The following is a 16742-nucleotide window of genomic DNA, read 5'->3' as shown; positions in this document are numbered from 1 at the left end:
GGCACAACATGGACCAAACAGCAATCAAAGAACAATGGCAGTTTAAACAAGAGATCAGCACGATGCTGCTCAGATTTCAACAGCACCTCATAAATGCCTCTGGGCCCAACAAAAATCTCTTCAACGCGCTCCCCTTGTAGCAGACTGTGCAGCCATTGGCGAATACGGGAAAGCACTGGGATCTTACTAGTGAAGAAGAGTATAACAGCACATTCATAAAACACTAAAAATGAGCGCAATACATTTTTCGGGTCCACAGTGGCTTCCAGAACATCTTCAATTGCAGAGTCAGAAAACGCTTCATGATTATGTTGAACATAATCTCCAAGCAGAGTGTTGGCAAACTCCAGCAAATGCTCCCAGTCAACATCCTGAGAATCCACAGAATCCGAGGCAACCTGAGCATAAGAGCGTTCCTAAGGATCCATGATCTCTTCCAAAGTATACTTGGTGCGTTTGCCTGCAAGCTAGAAGTCAGGACCAGGGGGCATCTCCTTTGTGCAAGGAACCATATCCTCTGGTTTCTCTGTATTAGAATCCGGACCAAGAGCTGCCACCGTTTGGTCTATGAAAGCCATATCCAGACCAGCCATGGTGTATCACTACTTGTGCCGGCCGAGGCAGGAGCTCACGGGAGGCAGAAACGGCGTAGGCCTCTCTCTCTCTCTCTCTCTCTCTCTCTCTCTCTCTCTCTCTGGCGTGACGGGCGTGACATGACGGGCGTGACATGACGGACGTGACGTTGGCGGGCGTGACGGGCGTGACGCTGACGAGACGGGTGTGACGGGATCGTAAGCTGCATGACGCTGGTGTGACGGGCACAATGGACGGATACTGACGCAACAGGCGTGACGAGCCGGATGTAGACAAGACAGACGTGACACCAACACACGTATCTGGCAGAGTAGTGTACTTTGACGAATGCACTATGACGAACAGACTATGGCAACTGTGACGAATGAGTGCTGTGGCAACAGTGACAAATGAGCACTAAATGAACAGTGACGGGATGTACTTGCAGTAAACAGTGGTGGGCCTTGTGAGCAGTATCTGCAGAGATACGCAAGGACTGATGGAACAGTTTTAGGTTGTGATTGTGACTGTATAAGAAATCTGTAGACTCTCTCGGACTGACATGAATGCAGAATTGTGTGAATGTACTGAGATTGCAGATGTACTTAGACTGATGTGAACCTTGCATGCTGTGCAGACTGGAGACTTGCATGATTTCAGACTAATGCACATTAACATTTCATGCTACAGTGACAGTTTATGTGAGATTGACAGTTCTATGCTACAGTCATATCTTATGATGCAGTCACATTGACAGTTTATGATATACTGACTGTTCATGCTATAGTGATAGTTTATGTTACTGGTTTACTACTCTAGTCAGACTGTAAACAGTTTTATGCTATAGCACATACTATAATCATGATGGAAGAAATTGACAATGAAAGGAATCACAAAACCAACCATGGAGACAATGTTTCATACACCGCCAAAGAACATGAGATACAAAACCTATGGGCGTAAAACCCGAGATTGGAATGTCTCTCCAGTGTCGAGTAGATATGGAAAGACATCCCGCAAAATTAATGAAACACTATATGAGGAGATGTTGACCATACTCCGTGCTGAAATACGTACCATGAGGAAGGAAATGGAAAAGGATATACAAGAGCGGGTTCGAGCTGAAATGATGAAAGAACTAAAAAAGGAGATGCAACAAACATTGGATGCACACATGGCAGAGAAAGACTCAATGATCTCTAATCCACAAGAAGAACTAGAGGAATGCAAAAAGAAATTGGACGCACAAAAGGAACCACAAACCACACCGGAACTACAAAAAGAAATGGATGTTTTAAAAAAGGATATGCACACCTATGCAAGTGTGGTGAAAGGCACCCAAAAGAAAATGGAGAATGTTGAGAATACCGTCAAAGAAAATGCAGAATGGATAGATGTGGCAAAAAATAACAAAGGAATGCATGGCAACAAAGTGGAAGTTATGAATGCCACCTTATCACGTGCACTCCACGTAAGAGTGGTTGGACTAGATGAGAAAAGCTCCCCAATTGAAGATGCTACAGCTCTTGCCACCAAAATTGGGGCTACAGATGTACCCATCATTGGGGCTTGGCGAGTCAGGAAAGCTGACACAAAAACAAAAGTCCTCATCTTGAAGTTTGGAGACTTGGAAAAGAAGAGAGCCTTCCCCTCCAAGAGGATCGCTCTCAAAGGAGAAAAGATCTACCTAGATGAAGACCTCACCCCAGCCCAGTTAGCCCACAAGAGGGAAAATATGCCACGTGTTCTAGAGGCACGGAAAGCAGGTAAATGGGCTGTATATAGAGATGGAAGAGTCATCATCACAGAGAAAAGGACGGCATGACGGTGCGCGGCCTATGAGACCCTAAAGTTCACACTGTGGAATTGCAATGGCTCCCTTAAGACAGATATAGGTTATTTTGAGGATACTTTCAAAGGGATAGACATTGCTATGTATACTGAGACACATCAATGTAAAGACAGCCGTCTACCTGATGTATATGGATATAGATGGGAAAGTGTATATCGCCCTCAGCCTAGGCGGCTTGGAGGGACGAGGGGATCAGGAGGTGTGGCAATTCTATTTAGAGAAGAGCTCCGAGATACAGTCCAAGTGGTACATAGAGATGTAGAGGCAAGATGCATGTGGATCAGGTTACGTACAAGTAGAACTCGAGACATGTATATTGCCATATGCTATTTTCCCCCTGCATACTCTAAGTTTGCCCCTGAAGAGGCATCCCCGTATACACCACTATATGAGGACATAATGAGATACATGAGAATTGGGGATGTTCTACTAGCAGGAGACTTTAATGCACGCACAGGAAACAACCAATCTGCTTTCTTTGACACTAGTGATGAGATGTTCAGAGATATTGCATTAGATGAAGTGGGATTAGTTAGATCGGCCCAAGATAGAGAGAGAACAGAATATGGAACACACCTACTGGCATTGGGAAGTGCACATGGTTTGGCCATCCTTAACGGGCTACCACAGTGGCCAAGATCTAATGGCTTCACATTTTGGAATAACAAGAAAGGGTCAAGCACAGTAGACTATTTGATTGGATCACCCAACTTGCTACCTGACATAAAAAGCTTTGAAATCTCAAACAGACCAATTGGATTAGTAGCAGACCATGCTATTCTAGCTTTCACAATGCAATATGGGCATATACACGAAGCACAGTCACACATACCAAAATTACCACGCTATGATTTTGTGGAAGCGACCTCACACATATACAGCGCTACTGTGCGAGATGCATTGAGGGAGCTAGACACACAGACCTCTTTGGATGAGTTTACAGGACAGTTGGCCGAGATAATACACACTTCAGCAGCATATGCTTTCCCACACACTACACCGTCAGATAAACCTCCACGAGGTAATGCCCCACAGAATGGTTGGTATGATGATGAGTGCAGAGAGACACGAGCACGTTTTCAGCGAGAGATGGCACTTGGCATATGTACACATAAGTATGCTCGAACACTCTTCAGACGGTTGATACGCAAAAAGAAGCGGGAATACCTGAGCAGACTAGAAATAGAAATGTATTCCATGTTCTTGGGGCAGGACAGCAAGAGAGCATGGAAAAAGATGCACGAGAACCAGTCACCCCTACAAATTACTAGACCAGATGATTGGCATGGATATGCTTGCACACTCTATGATATTCCTAGCCAAGAGCTTATGCCACTCCCCTCAACCTCAAGACCACCAAATTGCAGATTTTTCACAGAAAAAAAAGTGAGGAATGCCATATGGAAACTGAAAAATGGAAGAGCCCAAGATCATCGGTTTAGTGGCTGAACACTTCACGCATGTCTGTGATATTTTGGCACCAACGCTGGCTCACATCTTTAATAGGGCAGTTTGTGAGGGATTTCCAACCTGTTGGTCAAACCATATTATTGTGCCGCTCTTTAAGGATGGAGACCCCGCACTACCTAGTAACTACCGGACTATCATGATTGGACACATGCTGGCCAAGATATATGGCTCTATCATGGAACAAGCATTGAGTGAATGGGCCGAGATGCATGGCCTGAGATCAAAAGGCCAGGCTGGCTTCAGGAGGGGATACACAACTCTAGACCATATCTTTACATTGAGGGCAATCATGGAAGAAGGCAAGGCATTCAAGAAAAAGATCTATTGCTGTTTTGTGCACTTTGGCAAGGCCTTTGACACAGTGCCATGTGCTAGACTCATGAGAAGAATACAAAACATTGATGTGCCCGTAGAGATACAGTGGAGTATCTATGCCTTGTATGAGACAGTGACGGGCAGAGTACGAACACCTGAGGGCATCTCAGATACAGTCAATAGCACCATTGGGGTGAAACAAGGCTGTCCACTTTCACCGACACTATTTGGGCTGTATATAGATGAAATTTCAGAATATGTGGATAGGACTGGTGGGGCCGGAGCCAGCCTAGCTGGAGTGCTAATACCATTACTGCTTTATGCCGTTGATATTGTACTTATCTGACTCACCTGAGGGACTAAATAGACACTTGGATGCATTATCGGCTTTTTGCAGAGATAGAGATCTTAAGGTGAACCTTGGGGAAACTAAAGTTATGGTATTTAACACTTCAGCTGCTTGGGTGACAACGAGCTGAGCACCAGTTTACTTTTGATGAAGAGCCAGTGGAGATGGTTAGGCAGTATGTCTATTTGGGGGTCACATTGAAGGGACCACAATTCTCTTGGAGAGACACATCAAAGGCTCGTTTGGCAAAAGCATATGCAGCCTTAGGTGCATTGGAGAGGCAATGTGCTCACATACAATTTCATGAGCCGCGCACCAAACTGTGGCTTTTTGACACCCTGGTTACACCCACACTCCTATATGGGGCAGCTATTTGGGGTCCGAGTCTCTTTCACACGAGGAGACAGCCTTTGGGAGACCAGGATGGACCAGAGAAGGAATACTATGATGGATGGGAGCATATGGAAAGACCACTGGTCATGATGATCTCACGTATGATACGAGCGAAGAGCTTGACCCCACATGAGATTATCAGAGCTGAGTTCGGAGCATCACCCATGGTGGCTAAGGCCTTGGTCTAGGCAGTGACTTTCATACATAGACTATGGGAGCTCCCCCAAGATAGATACCCACGGCTAGCCCTGGCCTCTTCTAGACAACTAGCAGTAGACGGTGATAGACACTGTTGGTATGCTCAGATGAGTACATGGATGAGTCTACATGGGCTGCAGATTGACAGACTACCCCCTTTTGACTATAGCCTGGATTTCCCTACACTTGACCTAAGCCAATCAGAGCTAAACCATGTGATCAGAGCAAACATACTGAAGTTAGATACGGAGAAGACCTGGATCCAACCCCCCTCCCCCCATGGCACGAGGATGGCACACTATCAGACCCACTTCCTTCAGGTATCTGAGGATGGTTTCATCACCCGACCCAATTACATGGACACACAGGTGCCTCATGGACTACGCACAGTTATTGGTTAGATCTGCACCTCATCCCACCACCTGAGGATTGAGAGAGGCAGATGGGAGGGTATACAAACAGAAGAACGCATATGCCCACTATGCAACAGAGAGCCAGAGACAGAGGAACACTACATCTGCCGATGCACTGTATATAATGACATACGAGGTAGATACCACTGTCTGTTTCGAGAGGGTTTTGGACCCCTGAGACGGATCATGCAGTTTGAGGATCAGAGATGCTTGGGATTCTTCCTCTTGGAGCTCCAAAGGCGCAGAGCAACAATTCTACGGAGTAGGAGGCCCCCACAGCTCGGCTCACATAGACAGAGAGCAATCACTGACTTTTTCACTGATACACGACAAAGTATGGCAGATACCACTACTACTGCCACACAGCCTACCAGGAGTACATCATCATTGGACCTCATCTTTTGTAGGTGTCTCTTTGGATAGAGCAATGGCACTTAGCCGGTCTAGGCGCCCACGTCCACCCAGATGAAGGCCTAGACATCCACACCACAGACAAATTAAAGCCATCATTGAGCGCCACAAGAGACAGATGCCGAGACGCCTCAGCCATGCAGAGATACACCTCCTTAGAGAACAGACATATCATTGATGGAGAGTTTTCCTTTCTCTAATGTCTCTTTCAGATCACTGACATGTTTCCCTTTTATAGGACACTATTTCATTTTTTTTCAGTCTTATAGGCATGTTTTTCATCTTTTTCTTGTTCCAAATGAGAAATACACCATCATTGTATGTATTGCTTTGGTCTCATAGGCCACATTGGCCTTTTAGAGACGTTAATATACTCTCTCTCTCTCTCTCTCTCTCTCTCTCTCTCTCTCTCTCTCGTAATGGAAGTTATATTTATCAAGTACTAAACAACAAAAGAGTTACAAAAGTCATGGCAATGATGCAGAGGAAATTGCCATATGCCAGGGAAGTAAGTTCTCCCGAGGGAGTAAGTCAGAGTGCCGAATGAGATCTATCTGCCAATGCAAGAGACCTTTAAGCCTAGCAATATGTCCCTGAACATTAGAAGTTGAATCAAAAAGAAAAGCATTCCAAATGGTCCAATTGTGCCAACAGCCCCAGTATCTAAGAAAGTGAAACAAGATCTTCTTATGCGACCGTGCCGGTGTGGGGTATTTGGGCCGCACAAAAACCTAATCAAAAAGGCTTAGTGAGAAACCAACCACTGCTCACCAAACCGCTGACAAGAGTGACCAGATTTTCTTAGCAAGAGGGTAAGAAATAAATTGATGACGGGCCGATTCCACACTGGTGGTGCAAAAGAAGCAATTGCCATTGGAGATTCGACACTTGGAAAGGGCTGAAGTAAGAGAAAGACCACCAATCATCACCCTCCAAAGAAAAACCTTGCATTTGAAAGGTGTCTTGTTCAACTAGCTCTCCATCACTGTTACCTTCCACCATGACTGAGATTTACGCAATCCCCATACAGTATTAGCTTTAGTAACCAGCCATTGATGATCTTTAATCAAAAGATGGTACACCTGGTTAGCTGAAGTCTTTTCCAAATTCAGCCAACCTACAAGGTCACAGTCCTGCCAGGGATGATCCGAAGCAAGGGCAGGAAAGGGTTGTCTACTCTCGAGCACCATCAAAAGCTGTCCCCATAAATCATGGTATCCACAAGGGATCCTGAAAAGCCTCCTAGCTATACGAAACGAGATCAACACATTGCGACTGGCAAGGGTGGCATCTGCAACTGAAGTCAAGCCCAATCGTGCCATGCGGTTAAATTTAGGTCTGAGCTCATGTTTGCCTTCCCAAGAAAGTAGTCACGAGGCTGCCAACAATTCCAGTCGAAAAGAGTTAGTAGCTAAGCGGTCCTCCGCTGGATGCCATTGAGCCTTCTGGAGAACCAATTTCCAAGAACATACCAAATGAGCAAGCAGGGATGAAGAAGGACTAGAAAATCTAGAGTCTGCATTAAGAACATGCCACCAGGAGCTCCGAATTTGGGTATTACCATGCACAAGCCCGTGATCCTCAAGAAAATAACAGGCTATAATGACCCATGGGTGATGATCCAAGCACATTAGACGAAAGAGAGACCAACGGAGTGCGAGCATATGAGTTTTGGCATCCAAAATAGCCCCACCATCCATGCGTTTGGGGATACATGCATGCGACCAAGAAATCCATGAAATGCTTGCATGCAAGGAGTTCTTCTTCCATAACATGAAACGAATGTACTGAGTAAGAGCATTCAATGTAGTAGTAGTCCAAGGCAGCAATGGCAAGAAATATGTGAGTATTGGCAACATAATTGTCTGAGCCACTTTGAGGCGAACATGGAAGGGCCAAGCCTATGACTTCCAATACAGAAACTTAGCTGCCGGTTTTTGTGAAATCCACTCTAGTAGCTGCTTTGGCCGAACATCAACACCCGGGAACAACCATTCCTTGCCAGTCCAATGACTGCAAAACTGACTCCGTGCAATTGAGAATGGCTGATTTCAAAGCATTGATATAAAGACCAAAACCATGACCAAAGAGAGTCCAAACATCTAATGCTTTGCGAAGATTATCCTTGTCCGCATGCAAAATCATAAATCTGTCATCAGCAAAAGATTGACTAATGAAGTGTTGTCCAAAAGGAAGAGACAATCCAGTCAACTGAGTAAAAGCTGCCATATGAGATAACATCGAAAGAACCAGATGAGTCGCAAGGGCAAAAAAGAGAGGACTCAATGGGCAACCCTGTTGCACAGAGCGTGCAAGGACAAATGGCTCGGTAACACCACCATTCAGCATAACTCGCAAAGAAGCTGCAGCACTAATGGTGTAGATCAAACGAGACATCCGAGTATGAAAGCCCATAGTAGACATAAGTTCTGCAATGAAAGACCAGTCCAAATAATCAAAAGCCTTCTCTCTCTCTCTCTCTCTCTCTCTCTCTCTCTCTCTCTCTCTCTCTCTCTCTCTCTCTCTCTCATAGTCCCATCGTATAGTTATTTTCAGTATTGTTTCATAGGCCACCCACTTATTTGTAATGTTATCTTTACCTTACTGATGAGATGACATTAGACATGGATGTACTCTGGATTTTGTCTCATAGGCCACATTGGCCTTATATAGACATTAATATATCTTTCTTTCTTTCTTTCTTTCTCTCTCAGGTTGAAGATTTTAATGTGTCAAGACAAGCCACAAGTCAATTACGAGTCCATGCAAAGTTCAAATTTAATGCATTATCAACTCTTCCAAAATCACATTCGAATTTCAGTCTATCCTCAATTCCAAGGTAATCATCCATTTATATTGTCTAATTTCAAGGGAAATTGGGATATTTGGGGCAATTCAAGGCAATTTGAAGCTATTGGGGTAATCGAGTCAATTTTGGGACATTTGGGTCAATTTGGAGCATTGTGGGGTGTTGGGGCAATTAGAGGGATATTCGAGGCATTTGAAAATCTCTGGCATTTTTTGGGCATTGAGAGCACTTTGAGGCAATATTGGGGCATCTAAGGTTTTAACAAGGCAAGAGATGTTGAGAAAAAATTGGGGATTACTGATGAAGTGTTTAACCATCTTCAAGATCTCAACTTGGAATTTTCAATTTTGAAAGAGAACAGACAGAGTATGTTTAAAATTTGCAAGATAACCAGTGAGACATCATCATCAATTAATATATGGAATCTAAGTAAGCTAGAGCATGATAAAAACCAATTGGCAATATTATCTTTGATTTTGTAAGATACATTGGATGTGGCAAAGGATCGAGAGCTAGTAGTAGTTCATTGAAGGATGTTGCACTTGGCCATTACTTGGCAAGGATTGATCCTCATATTTCCTTAGTATTCCATAACATATTCATGATTTCATGGATGATTCGGAGTAAGCCCTTTGCACTGCTTGAGATTATTAGAGCAGAGATGGGAGCACTACCCATAGTGGCAGAGGCCCTCTTCTAGACAGTGATCTTCCTACATAGGCTCTAGACCTTGCCAAGATAGAGATATTCCCGCCTCACACTAGAGTCATTTAGACAGCTAGCATTATAGGGGGATATTGAGTGTTGGTATGCTTGGACAAAGGCATGGCTACATTTACATAGGTGACCTATTGAGGATCTAGAGACAAAGATGGCTTTCTACTGAAAGCATTTTCTACACATATCCCCAAATGGCTTTGTTGTTCGCCCGAGATACATGGATGCGCACATTTCTCATGGTGTTCAATGCGCCATTGGAAAGCTCCCTACATCCTCATACTAGCTCTCTGAATCGAGATAGATAGTTATTGCACAAATTCCCTCCCCTCGAACGACAAGATTTGCTAGCTTTGTCAACTTGAGCCAGATATAGAAGAGCACTACTTATGCATATTCCCAGTGTACTACGAGATACAAGGGCGCTTCCATTCCTTGTTCATAGAGGGATTTGGACCCCTATCCAGGGTTATGGACTTCTTAGATGAGATGCTCGGGCTCTTCTTGCTGGATCTATGCCACCAAAGAGAGCACCTCTTACGGACCTAGCAGCAAAGACATAGAATCACACCCTAGCTTGCACTCATCGAGTTCTAGGAGCATCGATTACTCCCTCCACCATAGACCCCTCATTGGTCTTTGACCAAGGGCCCCACCACGGGGAACCACCTTAGACATGGCCATGGAGAGATGCAAAGCTTGCTGCCCATGTCCAGCTGGTCCACGCCCTCATGGGAGGCATCATCTATAGATACAAAGGATACTACACCATCATCGAGGGATCCTACCTCGCCACTTCAGCCTTTCTATGCTAGATAGAGCCAAGAGAGGTATCCTAAGACGAGAGTGCTTGAGAAATTCCACATTGTATTTAGTTTAGACATCATTTTGTACTGATCAACTCTATATTGTTCACTACCTACTTTCTATTTTAGATAGTCGTAGCATTAGATGACAGCTATACTTGGACTTGGGAAATTCCTTGACTTTTCAGATGTAGCACTTTGGTCATATAGGTGGATTCAGCCTTTTGTAGATGTTAATAAAACTCTCTCTCTCTCTCTCTCTCTCTCTCTCTCTCTTTGCTATACCCTAATCTACAGATCAGACCAGCAAGCTCTTTCCTCAGCCTATTGAGCATCCAATCTGTCCCACAACCACTCTTGGAATGAGGCAATCAATCCCTCCATTAGATCATCTATTGGCTATACTCCAATCTCCTAGAAGTCTCTACTCAAACTCCTACTAACAATGTTCAAATGTTCCCAAAAAAAGATCCTATGCATTTGACCCTCTCCAGGATTCCTCAATTTTCTTTTAAAATCTTGTAGACAGCTCTAGACTGCGTTATAGTACTACTTAGTAGACCATTGTGATTTTCATTTTCTTCTCAATCTTCAGATATAAATCTCTGGAGCATCCATTCTTTTGAGTTTCCACTTGTTATGTATGAAGAAGGAGAGGGGGAGGTGGAGGGGGAAGGAGAGGGAGAGGGAGAGAGAAGAAAGGGAGGGGGAGTACTGCATGCATGGGCAACAAAGCATCTGAGGGGGAACATGATACTTGAAGGTTGTAGAATCATGCTACATCTAGTGATGGAAACTTTCATTCTTTCCTTCTCTTCTGTAGATTGTTACCCTTACCATTTTATGGTTACTTCTTTTTTTATTGGAGATATTTATGATCCCTTTGTTTGAGTTTCCCCAGTGCTTCTGATACAACTTTACTGAGGGCATTTTCTCTACCCTTCATGGTTGAGAGAATTAGACTACTGGTTTTGCTAAAAAAAGACTGCACAACAGTTTCTATGAACACTTTTCATCTGATTTTGTGGTTGGCATTTGCAGGCATGAGCAGAAACAATGGAAATCAAGGGGCTTCACGAACTGGAGTGACCCAGTCACTTTTGAAGCCTAGTAGAGATGAAGATGATGAGGACCTTGAGAGTGAAGACTCTGAAAAATCAGATAAACCAGCCAAGTCATTTGTAGAAGCCTACAAACTTTTAACTACTCCTGTGAAGGTGCTATTACACATCTACCTCCCGATAGATTTCAAGTGCTTTTCATTTTTTGGCTTTTTTCCGTCCTTTGTAAGAAAAGAGGGAAGGGGTAGGGGCAGCATGGGTGGCTGAGTTGTGAGCTATCATACTGATTTCTTCCCTTTGTTTGTACAGGTGCAGTTATTAATATATTTTATGCTGAAATATGCAATGGAGATTCTCCTGTCTGAGTCCAGTGTGATTACGGCTTATTACTTCAACTGGACCACTAGTACTGTAGCCTTGTTCCTCGGATTTTTAGGACTAACAACCCTACCAGTCAACTACCTGGTTGGCAGCTATATCAGCAACATGTTTGAAGATAGGTTGATCTACTCTTTCTTTCTGAGGTTTTGTGCTATGTTCTGTAATGTTAGAGAGAATAGTATTCATAAGATTCTACTCAAATTCTCCTGTAAGTAATGGGATATCAAGGTAGGTGCTGGGTATGGTTCCAAATATCCACTCAGAGAGCGATTGGCATCTTTCTTTTTCTTGCACACTTTGAAGAGAATAAAAGAAGGGGAGGAAGAGAGATTTCAAGGAAGAGGAAGTGGTGGCGGCGGTGGGGATGGGGATGGTGTTGGGAGCAGTGGCATGGAGGAAGAAAGGAAGTAGCAGTGGCAGGAGAGAGAATACAAGGAGGATGTAAATGCAGCAGTGCAATAAGTGGGTCACCTTGAAGGGAATAGAGACCTTCCTGGAGCATATGGCTCTCTTGTTCCTTAGTATTTCATTGTTTCTTTTGGTGAGGGAGTTAAGAAGGCTTGTTCTAAATGTGTTGGCCCAGGTGTGAAGTAATTGTGTGATTAATTGATAGAGAATGAAAGATTATGAATGAATTAATCGATGCACAATAACACAATCACAAAATGAGAGGTGATGTATTAATGAGTGAGAGAGAATACAACACTCAAGGCGACCACAATGAATAATGCCACAACATATGTGCTAATGACACACAAAGTATCCTTTTCTAATGAATGAAACCCTAATAGCTTACCCATCATAGGAAACCCTAAATGAAAGCCTAACCCTAGTGTCACTTAGTGCCCAGGGCACTAGGGGCAACAATTGCATTTAATGACAATTTAGATGCCTAGGGAGCACGGATCATGAATCAAAGGGTACCAACACGTAGCCTATGAGATGGCCTACACTAAGAAGTCCACCCGCTTTGATTGTTCAAGAAAAAAAAAGCCAAGAATATTTTGTTCCATACCTTAGGCAAGATGGGAAGAAGAAGACTCAGAGTATGCAGATGACACAGCACTCTACATAGAGGACGATGAGTTGATGCTGGAGAGAGTGAGGCTGGCTCTTGACGTGTTCTGTTCTGCAGCGGGAGCTAAAATGAACTGGCGAAAGTCGGTTGGGTTCTTCACAGACCCGGACTCTAGCACGGAGTGGGGCATCCACCTAGGATTTAGATGGGTGAGCAGAGGGCAGACGGTCCGGTACCTAGGGTTCCAGGTGGGACTCGACATCACTCCTGCCCAGCAGTTTTTTCCTGTCATTGATTCTATTCGAAGGAAACTGACCTACTAGAGCATGGCTCGCCTCTCACTAGCCAGTCGAGCCCTGGTGGTCAACCAAGTACTCCTAGCGATGGCCTATTACATCGCCTCGTGTTGGTGCTTCTCCTCATCATGCGTAGTGCAGCTCCGCCGCCTAGTGTGGAACTTCCTTTGATCAGGGTCAGATGGTTCCAAGGACTCCAAAGCCAAGGTGGCGTAGGCGACCATCATACAACATCGGTCAAAGGGAGGGTTTGGGATCATAGACCCAAAGTATTAGAGTATGGCCCTCTTGGGCAAGCTAGTAGTCTGTGGCCTCACACCAAGGGGGCAAACCTGGAAGGTTCTATTGCAGGAGAGTCTTCAAAATTGTAGACCGAGGCTAGGCGGTGAGTGGAGGCCGTCCCTGAGATGGATCTTCACATCAACCCAAATCACCCCCCCCCCGATCATCTTTCCTACGCAACTTACTCCGCGTGTGGCAAGGCCTCCGTAAGGCCCTAATCCAGAGCCCCCTAGGCTGCCAGGAGGAGATAGACCATCAGCTGGTGATCTGGAAACCCTAGGTCAAAGATAGGGAAGGGGCACAGATCGGCGAGCATCCCCACATCCAATGGGCTGGTTGGAAGGCCGGTTGGGAGCGGTTGGGAGGCCGGCCCGGCTCATAACATTAGGATATGGTGGGAGGTTTACAGGATGGCAGACGAGGAGGTGTTGCAGCGTGTATCAGGTTGCCAGAGAGGAGTGGAGTTGAGGAGAAGAGAGATAGACGCAGCAATACCTCTGGAATGGCTTGCTCCCCCAATACAAGAGCTGATTGAGCCCGGGGAGATATGGGCAGCTAGGCTTTCACCAGCAGGCATCCCCCTATAGGTGGCAAGTAAAGTGGGCGGCACCCCACAGGGGCTTTCTTCGCCGTGCAGGAGGGGGGAGGTTTAGCCCTTGACAGAGGGCAGCAGGATGAGGGAATAGCCATCCTTTCATGGAGGAGGATTCGAGTGGTGGGCCTTTAGGGGAAGACATGGTGTAACGTGCCCACTCCTCAAATTGCGGGATACGTCTTAGCAGTCCATCGAGAGATATTTCTAGAAGACGCCGCCCGGAACTCCCAAGGAATGACACGGCGTTTGCCAACTAGGGTCTCTCGAGTCTGCCCCACAACGAAACTAATCCCGCCGTTCCCACTAGGATCGACCTGAAGTCCGGGTTCCTTGTAATCGGGTCTTCCTAACAGCCTCCTAGCGTCGGTCTACAACTGCTCCACTTTGCGCAGACACAACTGGGCCAAAGCAGACTCATACCGCACTTGGTTCAAAGAGAATGGGAAATGAGAGGGAGGCATCACTCGACCTCTCTGTCCGTAGGGCATAGTCCGATTCTGGCCCCCTATAACGGTATGAATCAGAGTTTCAATTTACAAGTTCTAAGGTCCTTGACTAACTAACGTTCGCATCAAATAAATTCCATTGAGGAAAGCTCTCGGCTAACTAAGACCACCCTGCCGTAGGAAGGACTCGACAGTCACATCCACCACGCTTCCCTCGGGGGTTGTTTTAGTTATCTAATTATCTACCACATTATGTTTGACACATAAAAGCAGCTTCCTTAATTAACCTGTTAATCACAGGTTCCTTTACGTAATTTAGGGCACTGACACGACGACAAGATAAAACAAGATCAAACACTTAATTTATCTTCAAATTAATGTTTGTCTCCTGCCCATACAGGAGAATTAAGTGTTCCTTTCTGCCTCCGTAGAAAAATCCTTCCGTCTCCCGGCAATAAAACCCGAAGGTTTATCCCACCAAGATTCCGCCTTGTAACTAGTACCAAGGCCTCGAGATCCCATCTCGAGTCACGTAGAACACTTGTGTAGGGCCCGGAGGCATTGGGATTTACGGCTAGAGCCCCCACTAGCATCCAAGTGTCCTCCTATGCCAAGTAATTTCCACGGAGAGACCTCTCATGGTGGGTTCGGTCCACATTCCCGGTGCGGATTTACAACCCCTTGGTTAGGGTTTGGCGGTTTGCGAGGGGTAGCTAGCGCCATCCTTCCTTAATTATCCCTTTAGGAAATCAACCACAGCTGAAGCAACCAGCATAAAAACAATTACTAGGGAAAACATCCCTTTTGTTTCCATGGTAATCAGTCATCTCAGACCCGGCCATGCAATCATCAATCACACCCCACTCGGGCCAAAACCACATTAACAAATAGTTGAATGCACAACCTCTTGCTTCAAGGCATCGCAATACCATTGCATGCACAACCAAAATTTAACTTGGATGTATCAAAACACTTGCTCAAGGGATTTACAACCTTTTCAAACAACCAAGCATAACTTGGGTCAACAATCCATTTAGGGTTAGGTCACTAGCTTCAATTAAGCTAGGAGCATATCCATTTGCGATAGTCCACAGCAAGATCGATAAAACAATTCGTAGGCAATTATACTTATTCCTAATGCACCGGATCTCATGAAGGTCTAGGTTTCTATCCATCAGTGCAATTGCATCCTATGAACAGAAACTAACATTCCGTGTGTTTAATTTTTATGCAGATGCAAATCATGATTTTTATTGGTTAATTTAGGAATCGCTCTACGCGAAGGTCTATCATTTTATGTAAAAATTTATGAAAACCTTATCATTTCATGTGCGTCAATCCATGCAGATTCCTTTCTATTTGTCCCCTTAACTCCCATGCAATCATCCCATATTTGCAAGATTTTGTATAACAATATTTCATGTACTAAGCTAGTCAATATTTCATGCAACTCACGCACTTGAGTTTTCATAATCATGCACTTTAAGTATAGAAGAGAAACCATGAACAATAAGGAACAAGAATAGCGGGAGGGATAGAGGATACCATTTTCGAGGGGGGGTGGTCAATGTCGTCTTGTGATTTCCCTTCAAGTTCTCTTCTTTCTCACCTTCTTCTTCTTCTCCTCTCTTTCCCTCTTCTTCTCCTTCTTCTTCTTCTCCTCTCTCTCCCTTCCTCTTCTTCTTCTTCTTCTACCCTTCTTCTCCTTCTCTTTCTCTCCTCTTCTTCTTCTTCTTCCTCCTCTTCTTCTCTCTTCTCCTTCTCTCTCTCCCTCTTCTTCTTCTTTTCTTCTCTCCTTCTCCTACTCTCTCTCTCCCTCTTCTTCTTCTTCTTGTCTTCTTCTTCTCCTACTCCCTCTCTCTCTCCTTCTCTTTTTCTCTCTCTTCTCCTCTTCCTCTCCTTCCCTCTCTTCTCTCCTTCTTTCTCTTCTCTCCTTCCTCTTCTTCTTCTTCTTTTCTTCCCTCCTTTTCCTACTCTCTCTCTCCCTCTTCTTCTTCTTGTCTTCTTCTTCTCCTTCTCTCTCTCCCTCTCCTTCTCTTCTTCTCTCTCTCTCCTCTTCCTCTCCTTCTCTCTCTTCTCTCCTTCTTTCTCTTCCTCCTCTCCTTCTTCTCTCTCTCTCCTCTTCCTCTCCTTCCCTCTCTCCCTCCTTCCCTCTCTCCCTCCTTCTTTCTCTTCTTCTTCTTCCTCTTCCTCTTCTTCTCCTTCTTCTCCTTCTCTCTCTCCCTCTTTTTCTCCTTCTCTCTGTTCTCTCTTCCTCTCCTTCACGATGATCCATGGGGGGGATGTAGATGAGGATGCCAGAGGGGGGGGGGAGCAGACATTACACATGGCGACTGGACCCCTATATTTTCTAAAAG

The 16742-nt window shown here is 44.9% G+C and overlaps 1 protein-coding gene across 10 annotated transcripts in view; it reads left to right on the top strand.

Moving 5' to 3' along the window:
* The window catches only part of LOC148034644 (SPX domain-containing membrane protein OsI_08463-like), a 203071-nt gene that overhangs the window by 183794 nt on the left and 2535 nt on the right, over nt 1-16742 (top strand). For all 10 annotated transcript variants that reach the window (XM_087679579.1, XM_087679573.1, XM_087679578.1 and 7 more), the window contains 2 exons: nt 11348-11523; nt 11677-11867. In XM_087679579.1, coding sequence (XP_087535705.1) covers nt 11348-11523; nt 11677-11867 — 367 coding nt within the window. The remainder of the gene's footprint in view (nt 1-11347; nt 11524-11676; nt 11868-16742) is intronic.

Source organism: Lygodium microphyllum, chromosome 6 (genome assembly GCF_053477565.2).
Source record: "Lygodium microphyllum isolate KBCC chromosome 6, Lygodium_microphyllum_v1.1.10, whole genome shotgun sequence".
Taxonomy (NCBI): domain Eukaryota; kingdom Viridiplantae; phylum Streptophyta; class Polypodiopsida; order Schizaeales; family Lygodiaceae; genus Lygodium; species Lygodium microphyllum.
Note: the sequence above shows the minus strand (reverse complement) of the source record. Positions and strands in the feature narration are given on the sequence as shown.